General features: G+C 46.8%; 2 protein-coding genes across 2 annotated transcripts in view; one reads left to right on the top strand and one right to left on the bottom strand.

Moving 5' to 3' along the window:
* smarcd3a (SWI/SNF related BAF chromatin remodeling complex subunit D3a) overlaps positions 1-14470 on the bottom strand; it is a 66677-nt gene that overhangs the window by 13773 nt on the left and 38434 nt on the right. The window contains exon 9 of the mRNA XM_078541195.1: positions 11563-11660. Within this exon, the coding sequence (XP_078397321.1) occupies positions 11563-11660 (98 nt within the window). The remainder of the gene's footprint in view (positions 1-11562; positions 11661-14470) is intronic.
* Positions 1-14470, top strand: part of LOC144680060 (chondroitin sulfate glucuronyltransferase-like) — a 111851-nt gene that overhangs the window by 74598 nt on the left and 22783 nt on the right. The gene's annotated exons all lie outside the window — the stretch shown is intronic.

The following is a 14470-nucleotide window of genomic DNA, read 5'->3' as shown; positions in this document are numbered from 1 at the left end:
CATTGGCAGGGGTATTGAGTATAAAAGCTGGGAAGTCATGCTGCTGCTGTATAGAACCTTGGTTAGGCCACACTTGGAATATTGCGTGCAATTCTGGTCACCACATTACCAGAAGGATATGGAGGCGTTGGAGAGGGTGCAGAGGAGGTTTACCAGGATGCTGTCTGGTCTGGAGGTTATTAGCTATGAGGAGAGGTTGGAGAAACTCGGATTGTTCTCACCAGAGCGACGGAGATTGAGGGGCGACTTGATAGAAGTTTATAAAATTATGAGTGGCATGGACAGAGTAGATAGTCAGAAGCTTTTTCCCAGGGTGGAAGAGTCAATTACTAGGGGACGTAGATTTAAGGTGAGAGGAGAAAACTTTAGAGGAGATGTGCGGGGCAAGTTTTTTACACAGAGGGTAGTGAGTGTCTGGAATTCGCTGCCAGAGGTGGTGGTGGAAGCAGGTACGATAGTGGTGTTTAAGAGGCAGCTTGCCAAATACAAGAATAGGATGGGAATAGAGGGATACGGACCCCAGAAGTGCAAAATGTTTTAGTTGCCGGGCAATATGATCGGCGCAGGCTTGGAGGGCCGAAGGGCCTGTTCCTGTGCTGTACTTTTCTTTGTTCTTTGTTCTCTTTGTTCAAGCCCCAGCCCTGCAGCTGTTGAAAAGCCTCCCTAACAGTGATGTGGTGCTGCCTGTGAATCCTGGCGCTGGTGACCCTGAGGGCTGCCCGAAGCAAGGTGGGCAAACAGACCTCGAAATCCCGAGTGAAGTGCAGCTCGGCAGGTGCATGTCACTGATGTCCGGATGTGAAACATATGCCGAACACGCCTGGATGTCCGAGTGTGGGGGGAGGATTCCAGCGAGCTGGGCTTAGAAAGAGATGCAGATCTATCGCAACAAAGTTCCTGACATGCGGCAGTGGGAAAGGCAGCCGGCCATTGACCAGCTGGAGTGGACGGTGCCAAACTGCTTTCACGCTGACGAGAAACCGATTTTTGCGACCTCCCGATATTTCCGGTTCCTGCCGGCAGAGAGAGAGGCGGGAAAGCTCCGGCTTCAGGGTCAGCTCCTGTACAGCTCACACCGAGACGCAGTCTGCGGGAGAATCTGTTGGTGGCGCCGCTGAGCTGAAACCAGTGCTCGTGGCCCCATTTAGAAGCAGCAAGTGGGACCCGTGTCCAGTCTCCGCGCTGTGTTGTACTCTATCAGGTCGTGACCTCTCGCCGTGACCTCTCGCCGTGACCTCTCGCCGTGACCTCTCGCCTTTCACTTGAGTGGCTCTTCTTTCTGGGTGAGGCTGAACCGTGTGTCCTGTTCTGACCTTGAACAATTTCCACACAAGAGGATGTAGCATAGGGGCCTGGCACACCAAGGGTTAATGTGGAACTGAGTCCAGTGCTGCCCACACAGTGATGTAAGAGAGCACATGACCCGCACCCAGGGTCAGTGTCGTTTTGGACAGAGCTGTGTGTACCAGCAAGCATGGAGACAGATCTTCACGGGTGGGTGTACCTACCCCACATGGACTACAGCGGTTCAAGAAGGCGGCTCACCACCACCTTCTCAAGGGCAACTAGGGATGGGCAATAAATGCTGGGCCCAGCCAGTGAAGCCCACATCCCATAGATGAATTAAAAAAAGCTCGAACCCTTTACATATCTGCGTGCATCGTTCTTGCAATTAATAAATACGCACAGTTAACCTACTTAAGACAATGAAGACTTCATTAAGACATACGGAATGGTATCCAACACCCGACAACACAGTGACAGCGAATGGAAAAATCAAAACCTCACAGAAAATGCAGAAAAAAACTAAAATCCTGCGAGGCTAAAGAAAAGTTGGAGGAAGCATTCTGACCTGAAGAAAAGCTCCAGAGGAAAATTGCCAGGGAAAAGCTCCAAAGAAAGGCTTGGAAGCTGAAGGCAGGAATTTAAAATTCCTCACTGCAGCAGAAAACTCTTGGAAGTCCAACTTCAATTCCCAGAGTCAGCAGACCGGGCAGGGGTGAACTAAAACTGTTAAATTCCAGGACACAGCAAGTCCCGAGAAACTTTGAAATAGTTCGGTGGTCAGAAATTGCCGTAAAACAGATTCCAAGTTCACTCCGGGAAGAAAAAATAATTCATTCATTCGGAAGAATTGTGACTAAACAAATCAGCTTTAAAGACCAGCAAAGGTCAGGATTCGCGACCCCAAAGCAAAGAGCTAAAACGGAGAAATCTGCAGCTATTCGATCCAATGTTTAACATTTTTTTCAAGGCTGAGGGTAAACACCATTGCAGCCAAAACCCGCCAAAACTGGCAAGTGTGGGTAAACCCTTTGTCTGCAATCGAGCGGTAATGCCATCTTGAATTTCAGAAACTTCTTAAAGCTGAACTTAAACTTTAACATTTTTTTAAAACCATGGATCAGAAATCTACTCTTCCAGATCAATTTTGGACTTTTCCAAGTCCCAGATCAATCACATAATTGGGGACTTTGGGGAAAAAGATTCCTCAGGTACATGATTACTTCAGCTCTGGATAAAAAGACAGAAGCTGAACGAGTTAACACACGGCTTTACTCGGTACAACATCAGAACATGAGAAATAGGAGCAGGAGTCGGCCATTCGGCCCCTCAAGCCTACCCCGCCATTCAATAAGATCATGGCTGATCTGCCCCAGGCCTCAACTCCTCTTTCGTGCCAGCTCCTCATTACTCTCAACTCCCCGATATTTCAAAAGTCTATCTACCTCCTCTTTAAATACTTTCAGTGATCTAGCCTTCTCTGGGGTAGAGAATTCCTGACATTCACTACCCTCTGAGAGAAGAAATTCCTTGGCATCTCAGTATTAAATGAGTGTCCCCTTATTCTGTAACTATGTCCCCTAGTTCGAGATTCCCCCACTAGATTCCCCCACATCTTCTCAACATCTACCCTTTCAAGCCCCCTCAGAATCTTGTACGTTTCAATAAGATCACCCCTCATTCTTCTAAACTCTAATGAACAAAGACCTAACCTGTTTAGCCGTTCTTGATAAGTCAACCCCTTCATCCCAGGAATCAGCCTACTGAATCTCTTTTTCAACTGCCTCCAATGCCAGTATATCCTTTCTTAAATATGGGGACCAAAACTGTACACAGTACTCCAGGTGCAGCCTCACCAACACCCTGTACAGTTGTAACAAGACTTCCCTATTTTTAAACTCCAGCCCCCGAGCAATTCAGGCCAAAAATTCCATTTGCCTTCTTAATTACTTGCTGCGTCTGCATGCTAACTTTCTGTGTTTCATGCACATGAACACCCAGATCCCTCTGTGCTGCACTTTTTTGGAGTCTCTCTCCATTTAAACTTTTTTATTCACTCATGGGATGTGGGTGTCACTGGCTAGGCCAGCATTTATTGCCCATCCCTAATTGCCCTTGTTCAGAGGGTATTTAAGAGTCAACCACATTGCTGTGGGTCTGGAGTCACATGTAGGCCAGACTGGGTAAGGATGGCAGATTTCCTTCCCTAAAGGACATTAGTGAACCAGATGGGTTTTTACAACAATCGACAATGGTTTCATGGTCATTATTAGACTTTGAATTCCAAATTTTTATTGAATTCAAATTTCACCATCTGCTGTGGTGGGATTCGAACCCGGGTCCCCAGAGCATTACCCTGGCTCTCTGGAGTATTCTGCCTTTTGATTTTTCCTACCAAAGTACAAGACCTCACACTTTCCTCCATTAAACTCCATCTGCCAAGTTTTTGCCCACTCACTCAACCTGTCTATATCCCCTTGCAGATTCCTTACGCCCCCATCACAACATGTCCCCATCACAACATGCCCCCATCACAACATGCCCTCCCACCTATTTTGATAGGCCCAATAGCAGACGACATTATTGCTGGGAATCAACGAATCATCTGCTAAATTTGAAGAAGTACCAAAATCATTCAAAGTTCATTTTAACCTAAGAAGTAACAAAATCCTCGAAAGGGCTGAGTTTAACGATCGTGTGAAGCAGCCGGGAGAAGATGTCGACTTGTTCATGAATGATCTGTACAGGGTAGCTGAAGAGACAGAAAATCTGACCTTATCAGGGGTAGAGTCACTGTAGGAGTGGTGGACGACGCACTCTCAGGCATGCAAGCGAAGGAAGATCTAACCCTTGGGGAATCTGTCCAGATTGTCGGGCAGTGTGAACTTTATATTCAGCACAGGTCCATTTTAAGAGGAGAAAGTAAACTGTGGTTATAAAGTAAACCCCACGGTCCAGTTAGTTTAACAGCGCCAAGGGAGACAATACCCTAACCGACCAGGAGAGTGACCGTGTCGGCTCTGTGACCTCCCCACAGGCGAGATCGATGTCCTGCAACTTCAACTCAACACTTTCAGTGTGACAGGATTGGACACTTTGGCAAACAGAGCAAGGCCGAAACATTTAAAATCACACGAGACCCAAAGATGAGTCATGAAGTTGAGGCAGCACCAAGAGGACACACAGCCCTGCTTCTTGGGTGAGGTCAAATTCCCCGGATTTTTGATCCGGAATGTGGAAATTTTAGTTAATGACAATCTCACAGACTTGAAACCAGATGCAGGGGGCAGGGTTAGGGTCCGATCAGACAGAGAACCATGGCTGAGAGACCCCCGGCTACAAACAACAGACACACTGCTCTACGTGCCCAGAGGAACCTGACTTCCAGTCACTGGTATGATTTTGGAACCACTGAGGTCGTGTGCAGATCATTGAGCTGATCTGTACCTCATCTGTAACCAGTCCTTTTCTCTCTCTCGAGCAGAGATGCCTGTGTAACCCTGAATCTCCTCAAAATGGCAGAAGATGTCAAGACAGCCACTGCTGTAAATTATACAGGACTGCAAATCCCTGACAGCCGGAACAAGGGAGAGTATCCTGACCGAGATTTCAGCTCTGAACCCTCTTCTCTCTTCGCACAGCAGGTTTGTCCATTATTGTTACAGGTGCTGGAAAGTCCTCATTGGTCAGACAAGCCAAGCGCTCTGATGGTGACCATGACACCTCCAGTAGAGGATAGACAAGAGAGCGACCAACAACCTCCGGCTCCGACCACTGTTGATGAGGTCAACACTGTGACCGCAGAGCAAACACTGTGACCGCAGAGCAAACACAGTGACCGCAGAGCAAACACTGACCACAGAGCAAACACAGTGACCACAGAGCAAACACAGTGACCACAGAGCAAACACTGTGACCGCAGAGCAAACACAGTGACCGCAGAGCAAACACTGACCACAGAGCAAACACAGTGACCACAGAGTAAACACTGACCGCAGAGCAAACACTGTGACCGCAGAGCAAACACTGTGACCACAGAGCAAACACAGTGACCACAGAGCAAACACTGACACCACAGAGCAAACACAGTCACCACAGAGCAAACACAGTCACCACAGAGCAAACACTGACCACAGAGCAAACACACTGACCACAGAGCAAACACAGTGACCACAGAGCAAACACTGACCACAGAGCAAACACAGTGACCGCAGAGCAAACACTGTGACCGCAGAGCAAACACTGACCACAGAGCAAACACTGTGACCACAGAGCAAACACTGACCACAGAGCAAACACTGTGACCACAGAGCAAACACTGTGACCACAGAGCAAACACAGTGACCGACAGAGCAAACACTGACCACAGAGCAAACACAGTGACCACAGAGCAAACACTGTGACCACAGAGCAAACACTGTGACCGCAGAGCAAACACAGTGACCACAGAGCAAACACACTGACCACAGAGCAAACACAGTGACCACAGAGCAAACACTGTGACCACAGAGCAAACACTGACCACAGAGCAAACATAGTGACCGCAGAGCAAACACTGACCACAGAGCAAACACAGTGACCACAGAGCAAACACTGACCACAGAGCAAACACAGTGACCACAGAGCAAACACACTGACCGCAGAGCAAACACAGTGACCACAGAGCAAACACACTGACCACAGAGCAAACACAGTGACCACAGAGCAAACACTGTGACCACAGAGCAAACACTGACCGCAGAGCAAACATAGTGACCGCAGAGCAAACACTGACCACAGAGCAAACACAGTGACCGCAGAGCAAACACTGACCACAGAGCAAACACAGTGACCACAGACCAAACACTGACCACAGAGCAAACACAGTGACCGCAGAGCAAACACAGTGACCGCAGAGCAAACACTGTGACCGCAGAGCAAACACTGTGACTGCAGAGCAAACACTGACCACAAACACAGTGACCACAGAGCAAACACTGACCACAGAGCAAACACAGTGACCACAGAGTAAACACTGACCACAGAGCAAACACTGTGACCGCAGAGCAAACACTGTGACCGCAGAGCAAACACTGTGACCACAGAGCAAACACAGTGACCACAGAGCAAACACTGACACCACAGAGCAAACACAGTCACCACAGAGCAAACACAGTCACCACAGAGCAAACACTGACCACAGAGCAAACACACTGACCACAGAGCAAACACAGTGACTACAGAGCAAACACTGACCACAGAGCAAACACAGTGACCGCAGAGCAAACACTGTGACCGCAGAGCAAACACTGACCACAGAGCAAACACTGTGACCACAGAGCAAACACTGTGACCACAGAGCAAACACTGACCACAGAGCAAACACTGTGACCACAGAGCAAACACTGTGACCACAGAGCAAACACAGTGACCGACAGAGCAAACACTGACCACAGAGCAAACACAGTGACCACAGAGCAAACACTGTGACCACAGAGCAAACACTGTGACCGCAGAGCAAACACAGTGACCACAGAGCAAACACACTGACCACAGAGCAAACACAGTGACCACAGAGCAAACACTGTGACCACAGAGCAAACACTGACCGCAGAGCAAACATAGTGACCGCAGAGCAAACACTGACCACAGAGCAAACACAGTGACCGCAGAGCAAACACTGACCACAGAGCAAACACAGTGACCACAGACCAAACACTGACCACAGAGCAAACACAGTGACCGCAGAGCAAACACAGTGACCGCAGAGCAAACACTGTGACCGCAGAGCAAACACTGTGACTGCAGAGCAAACACTGACCACAAACACAGTGACCACAGAGCAAACACTGACCACAGAGCAAACACAGTGACCACAGAGCAAACACTGACCACAGAACAAACACAGTGACCGCAGAGCAAACACAGTGACCGCAGAGCAAACACTGACCACAGAGCAAACACAGTGACCACAGAGCAAACACAGTGACCACAGAGCAAACACTGACCGCAGAGCAAACACTGACCACAGAGCAAACACTGTGACCGCAGAGCAAACACTGACCACAGAGCAAACACTGTGACCACAGAGCAAACAGTGACCACAGAGTAAACACAGTGACCGCAGAGCAAACACTGTGACCGCAGAGCAAACACTGTGACCGCAGAGCAAACACACTGACCACAGAGCAAACACACTGACCACAGAGCAAACACTGACCACAGAGCAAACACTGACCGCAGAGCAAACACAGTGACCGCAGAGCAAACACTGTGACCGCAGAGCAAACACTGTGACCACAGAGCAAACACTGTGACCACAGAGCAAACACTGACCACAGAGCAAACACTGACCACAGAGCAAACACTGTGACCACAGAGCAAACACTGACCACAGAGCAAACACTGTGACCGCAGAGCAAACACTGTGACCACAGAGCAAACACTGGCCACAGAGCAAACACTGACCACAGAGCAAACACTGTGACCGCAGAGCAAACACTGTGACCACAGAGCAAACACTGACCACAGAGCAAACACTGTGACCGCAGAGCAAACACTGACCACAGAGCAAACACTGACCGCAGAGCAAACACTGCAGCTCGTGGCCAGACCCGACAGGGCCACCAGTGTTGCTGGAACTGAGTAACAGCCGTCCATTGCCTGCAGCACACTAAAAAAAACACACCCTCATTACTGGGATGGCCATCTTCCGCCACAGAGGACATTGCGATGACCCACACAACAAGGGATGAAGAGGATAAAAGTGACCTGGAGACGAGCTCAACGTTCATCCCTCCGGCAGGAAATAGGATGGAGCAACGACCACCGATCACCACGACTGCCGAATCGACAAAGAGCAGCTCAATAGTAAACAACAGAGAAAGAGGATGAAAAGATATCCTAATGCCAGAATAACAGAATTTACCTGCAATGACAGAGCCTAGCACTCCTCCAGCAGTAATGCTAACGCGATATAGAAAGGATTAAAAGGCCTCCAGACCACCTGAACCTATGAACTCAGGGACCTGAAGGGGGGAGATGGGGCAGTAATAATGATGTAAATACAAGGGTTAAACTAGAATAACTTGAACTACACTGGATAAAGACTTGGGGGAGGTGTAGTATAAAGGTCAGGATACAGGGTAGACCATTCAGGACTGAGATGAGGAGAAACATCTTCACTCAGAGGGTGGTGAACCTGTGGAATTCTCTAATACAGAAGCTGTGGAGGCCAAGTCACTGAATATATTTAAGAAGGAAATAGATAGATTTCTGGACTCTAAAGGCATCAAGGGGTTTGGAGAGAAAGTGGGAATATGGCGTTGAGATAGAGGATCAGCCACGATCATAATGAATGGCGGAGCAGGCTCGAAGGGCCGAATGGCCTACTCCTGCTCCTATTTTCGATGTTTCTAAGGGTCTGGCACGTCTTGAGTTAGAAAGAAATTTGTCCATGTATTATTTCCATTATTACATTGGCTGTGAAGTGTTTTAGGACATCCCAGAATGAAAGGGTTGTCCAATGATGGGAGGTTGAGTAAATTGGGCCTAGAATGAGAGGTGCATACGAACATACGATCAAGGAGCAGGAGTAGGCCATTCGGCCCCTCGAACCTGCTCCGCCATTTAATAAGATCATGGCTGATCTGATAGTCACCTGAAATCTGCATCCCACCTACCGCCGATAACCTATCACCCCCTCGCTTACCAAGAATCTATCCACCTCTGCCTTAAACATATTCAAAGGCTCTGCTTCCAACTCCTTTTCAGGAAGAGAGTTCCAAAGACTCACGGCCCTGAGTGAAAAAATTTCACCTCATTTCTGTTTTAAATGAGTGACCCCTTATTTTTAAACAGTGACCCCTAGTTCTAGATTCCCCCACAAGAGGAATCATCCTCTCCACATCCACCCTGTCAAGACCCCTCAGGATTGTATATGTTTAAATCAAGTCACCTCTTACTCTTCTAAACTCCAGCGGATACAAGCCTAACCTGTCCAACCTTTCCTCATAAGGCAACCCGCCCATTCCTGGTATTAGTCTGGTAAACCTTCTCTGAACCGCTTCTAATGCATTTACATCCTTCCTTAAATAAGGAGACCAATACTTTACACAATACTCCAGACGTGGTCCCACTAGTGCCCTGTACAACTGAAGCATAACCTCCCTACTTTTGTATTCAATTCCCCTCACAGTAAATGATAACATTCTATTAGTTTTCCTAATTACCTGCTGTACCTGCATACTAACCTTTTGTGATTCATGCACTAGGACACCCAGATCCCTCTGAATCTCAGAGCTCTGCAATCTCTCACCATTTAGATAATATGCTTCTCTCTTATTCTTCCTGCCAAAATGGGCAATTGCACATTTTCCCGCATTATACTTCATTTGCCATATATTTGCCCACTCACTTAACCTATCTATATCTTTTTGTAGCCTCCTTATGTCCTCTTCACAAATTACTTTCCTACCTGACATCAGCATATTTGGCAACCATCCCATCCATCCCTTCATCTAAGTCACTTATATCATTTGTAAACAGTTGAGGTCCCAGCACTGATCCCTGTGGCACGCCACTCGTTACATCTTACCAACCTGAAAAAGACCCATTAATGCCTACTCTCTGCTCCCTGTTATCCAGCCAATCTTCTACCCATGCCAATATCTTACCCCCTATTCCATGAGCTTTTATTTTCCACAATAACCTTTGATGTGGCACCTTATCAAATACCTTCTGGAAATCTAAGTAAAGTACATCCACCGGTTTCCCTTTATCCACAGCACGTTACTTCCTCAAAGAACTCCAATAAGTTGATTAAACATTTTCCCTATGACAGATGTTAAGCTAACTGCCCTGTAGTTTCCTGCTTTCTGTCTCCCTCCCTTTTTGAATAATGGAGTTACATTTGCTATCTTCCAATCTAATGGGACCTTCCCCGAATCTCGGCAGTTTAGGAAAATTAAAGCCATTGCATCAACTATCTCACTAGCCACTTCTTTTAAGACCCTGGGATGAACTCCATCAGGACCCCAGCACTTGTCGGCCCGCAGCCCCAACAACTTACTCAGTACCACTTCTCTGGTGATTGTAATTCTCCGAGTATCTACCCCCCATTTCCTGATTTATTGCTGCTTCTGGAATGTTGCTTGTATCCTGTGTAATATATCCTCATCTGCCATTTCCTTGTTTTCTATTATCAATTGTCCTGACTTACTTTCCATAGGATCCACGCTCACTTTGTTACTTGTTCCTTTTTAAAATATTTATAGAAACTCTTAATATCTATTTCTGGGCAGCTTTCTCTCGTACTCTAATTTTTCCCTCCTTATTAATCTTTTAGTCATCCTTTGCTGTTCCTTATATTCTGTCCAATCTTCTGATCTGCCACTTATCTTTTGCACAATGATATGCTTTTTCTTTAAGTTTGACACTATCTTTAACCTTTCCAGTTTAACCACGGATGATATGTCCGTCCCTTGGATGTTTTCTCACTCGTTGGAAGGTGATGTCATTGAAACATCCAACATTCTGAAGGAGCTTTACAGACTGAGAGGTTGTTTCCACTGGTCGGGGAATCTAGAACACGGGGGTACAATCTCAGGATAAGGGGGGCGATCATTTAGGACTGAGATAAGGAGAAATGTCCCCGCTCAAAAGGTTGTGAATCTTTGGCATTCTCTACCCCACAGGATTATTGATAGGGTTGAGATAGACAGAGTTTTGGTCTCTCGGGGAATTAAGGATAGGGGAGTGAATGGGAAAGTGCAGTCGAAGCCCATATTCAGCTATGATGTACTAAATGGGAAGCAGCTTCCACAGGCGATATGGTCGACTCCTGCTCAAGTTTTTGCCTTTATTAGCCCTGGGTTCCCATCTTGTCTTTTCGCTTCTCCCAGGCAATGTCCTGTCTGTGGCAAGTGTCGGAAATATCTGCTGATGTTCCAGTCATCATCATCGTTGTGTGGGGCAGGCTTCAGATGACCAGGCTGTTCCATTTGGGATAGTCTCTCGATAGTGGAGGGGCCTGATTCCCTTTCTCCTTCACCCAGGATCACAGGGACCAGCTGCATATCCTCAAATCAGCACAGGGTGAGGGTGAAGTCTGGACTCTCCTGTACCACTTGGCTCATTATCCCCTGCAGATGTCCGGAGTGAGGGGAGGGAATAGAGAATAAATCCAACGTGTGTGTGCGCAAGGGAGGGGTCTGTGTGCAGTCAATAATGGGAAAAAGCAGGGGAGGGGGGGGGTGGTCACATCACTGCCTGGCTCTTGCTCTTAAAGGGCTCTCTTACCTGATGAGGTGGTTGATGATGATGGGATCTGGCGGCAGCAGCAAGGTAGTGAGTCGCTGAGGGATCTCGGAAAACTTTAACCGGGGACAGTCGAATATCTGTGAGATCGACAGAGGCAAATAACTTTAGGATCAGACACCAAAAAAAAAAACACCCAGCAAAGAACACAGAGAAATGCAAAGAAAAGCGATTTTACAAGTGTGTTACCAGGACTGAGAGGTTATAACTGTCAGGAAAGACTGAACAGGCTGCAGCTCTTTTCTCTAGAATTGAGAAGACTGAAGGGTGACCTGATAGAGATCTTTAAATTATGAAAAGGTTTCAAGCAAGCACGAAGACAGCAGCTCATCACTGAGTGCAGCTAGCCACTGAGTGTGAACTTGGGAATTTGGTGAGTGAGGGAATTCGGTGCAGTGAGGGAGGACGGAAGCAGATAAGTGATTGGTTGGTGATGATTTTGCTCATTTATCTTTCAAAACTCAGGTAATTTAGCACCAATGGTAAGGTTTTATTAGTAATAGGCTTACTAGCGGTATTAAAGCTCATTGGCAGTAGTAGGGTTTCTTAATTATAAATTAATTTAAAAAATGATAATTAATTAACACAGAATAAAGATGGCAGGGCAGATAATCTGACGCGACTGCAGAATGTGGGTATTCTGGACACCAATGTGATCCAGGGCAGACATGTCTAGAGTAGTGTCTGTGGCTTGAGGAGCTTCAGCTCAGAGTCATTGAGCTGGAGGCCGAGCTGCAGACACTGTGATGCATCAGGCATGGGGAAAATTACCTGGACACTCTGTACCAGGAGGTGGTCACGCCCCTTAGAATAAGGTTTTCTGATTTGGTCAGCGGTCAGGGACAGGAGGGTGTGACTGTGAGTGAGGCAGGTAAGGGGATTGAGAAGGTAGAAGTGGAGGATCCTCAGCCCTTGCAATTGTCCATCAGGTTTAAGGTTCTTGCACCTTGCGGGGACAAAAACAGGGGCTGCAGGTTGGATGAGTGAACTGACCATGGCACCATTGCAGAGACATGGTTGCAAAGTGACCAAGCCTGGGACCTGAACATTGAAGAGTATATGACATTTACTCTACGAAAGGTGGTGGGGTAGCTCAGTTAATTAAGGATGTCATTAGTACAGTGGTGAGAGATGATTTTAGCATGACAGAACAAGATGGAGAGTCCGTTTGGGTAGAGATAAGAAATAGGAAAGCTAAGAGGTCACTTGTAGGAGTAGTTTATAGGCCCCCTAACAGTAGTCATACTATAGGACACAAATATCCCCATCCTTAAAGATGAGGAGCCCAGCACATCAGTGCAAAAAATAAGGCTGAAGCATTTTCAAGCACCTTCAGCCAGAAGTGCCAAATGGATGACCCATCTCGGCCTCCTCCGGAGGTCCCCAGCATCAGATGCCAGTCTTCAGCCAATTCCATTCACTCCATGTGATATCAAGAAATGGCTATAGGCATTGGATACTGCAAAGGCTATGGGGCCCTGACAACATTCTGGCAATAGTACTCAATGCTTGTGTGCCAGAACTAGCCACGCCCCCCAGCCAAGCTGTTCCAGTACAGCTACAGCACTGGCATCTACCCGGCTATGTTGAAAATTGCCCAGGTATGTCCTGTGCACAAAAAGGCTGCAATGAGATCAGGAGCTGAGTTACTCTGGTGGAACCCAAACTGGGTGTCAGTGAGCAGACTATTGCTGACTAAGTGTCGTTTGATAGCACTGTTGATGACTCTTGCCATCACTTTGCTGATGATTGAGAGTAGACTGATGGGGCGGTAATTGGCTGGGTTCGATTTGTCCTGCTTTTTGTTCCTTCACTGTCGCTGGGTCAAAATCCTGGAACTTCCTCCCTAACAGCGCTGTGGGTATACCTACACCACATGGACTGCAGCGGTTCAAGGCAGCAGCTCACCACCACCTTCTCAAGGGTAACTAGGGATGGGCAATAAATGCTGGCCCAGCCAGTGACGCCCACCTCCCACGAGTGCATATAAAAAAAATGTATACAGGAAGTAATAACTGGGCCATGTAAGAAAGGTTCCATAATAATCATGGTTGACTTTACATTTAAATTGAGAGAATCAGATTGGCAAATGTAGCCTGGAAAATGAGTTCATACAGTGTTTTTGGGACAGTTTCTTAGGGCAGTATGTTCTAGTGCCAACCAGGGAGCAGGGTAACCTGGACCTGGTAATGTGCAATGAGGATTAATCAATAGCTCCCAGTAAAGGAGCCTCTAGTCAACAGTGATCACAACATGATAGTATTTCATGTTCAGTTTGAAGGGAGTGGGATTAAGTTGACTGTTTTATAAAGGTAAATATATGGGTATGAATGCAGAGTTGGCTAAAGTGAACTGGGAAACTAGGTTTAAAGATGGGATAGTAGAGATGCAATGGCAGGAGTTTTAAGGAGATATTTAATAGCTCTCAAAAAATATTTATCCCAGCGAGAATGAAAGACTCTGAGAAGGATGCATCATCCATGGTTGAATAAAGAAGTTAAGGATAGTATCAAATTGAAAGAAAGACTGCACAAATCTGCGAAGATTAATGGTAGGTCAGAAGATTGGACAGATTTTAAGAACCAGCAAAGAGTGACTAAAAAAAGATAAGTGAGGGAGAAAGTAGAGTATGAGAGAAAGCTAGCTGGTAATATAAAAACTGATAGTAAGAGGTTTTACAAGTATTTGAATAGGGGAAGAGTCACTAAAGCCAGTGCTGGTCCTCTAGAGAGTGATTCTGGGGAATTGAGAATGGACATGGAGAATATTTTGTGTCTGTCTTCACTGTAGAAGACTTAGAAAACTTCCCAAAGATACTTGAAAATCAAAAAGATGAATGGGAGGGATGAGCTTAAAACAATCACCAACGCTTGGGAAAAGATGCTGGGAA

This window comes from Cetorhinus maximus, chromosome 4, assembly GCF_964194155.1.
Source record: "Cetorhinus maximus chromosome 4, sCetMax3.hap1.1, whole genome shotgun sequence".
NCBI lineage: Eukaryota > Metazoa > Chordata > Chondrichthyes > Lamniformes > Cetorhinidae > Cetorhinus > Cetorhinus maximus.
Note: the sequence above shows the minus strand (reverse complement) of the source record. Positions and strands in the feature narration are given on the sequence as shown.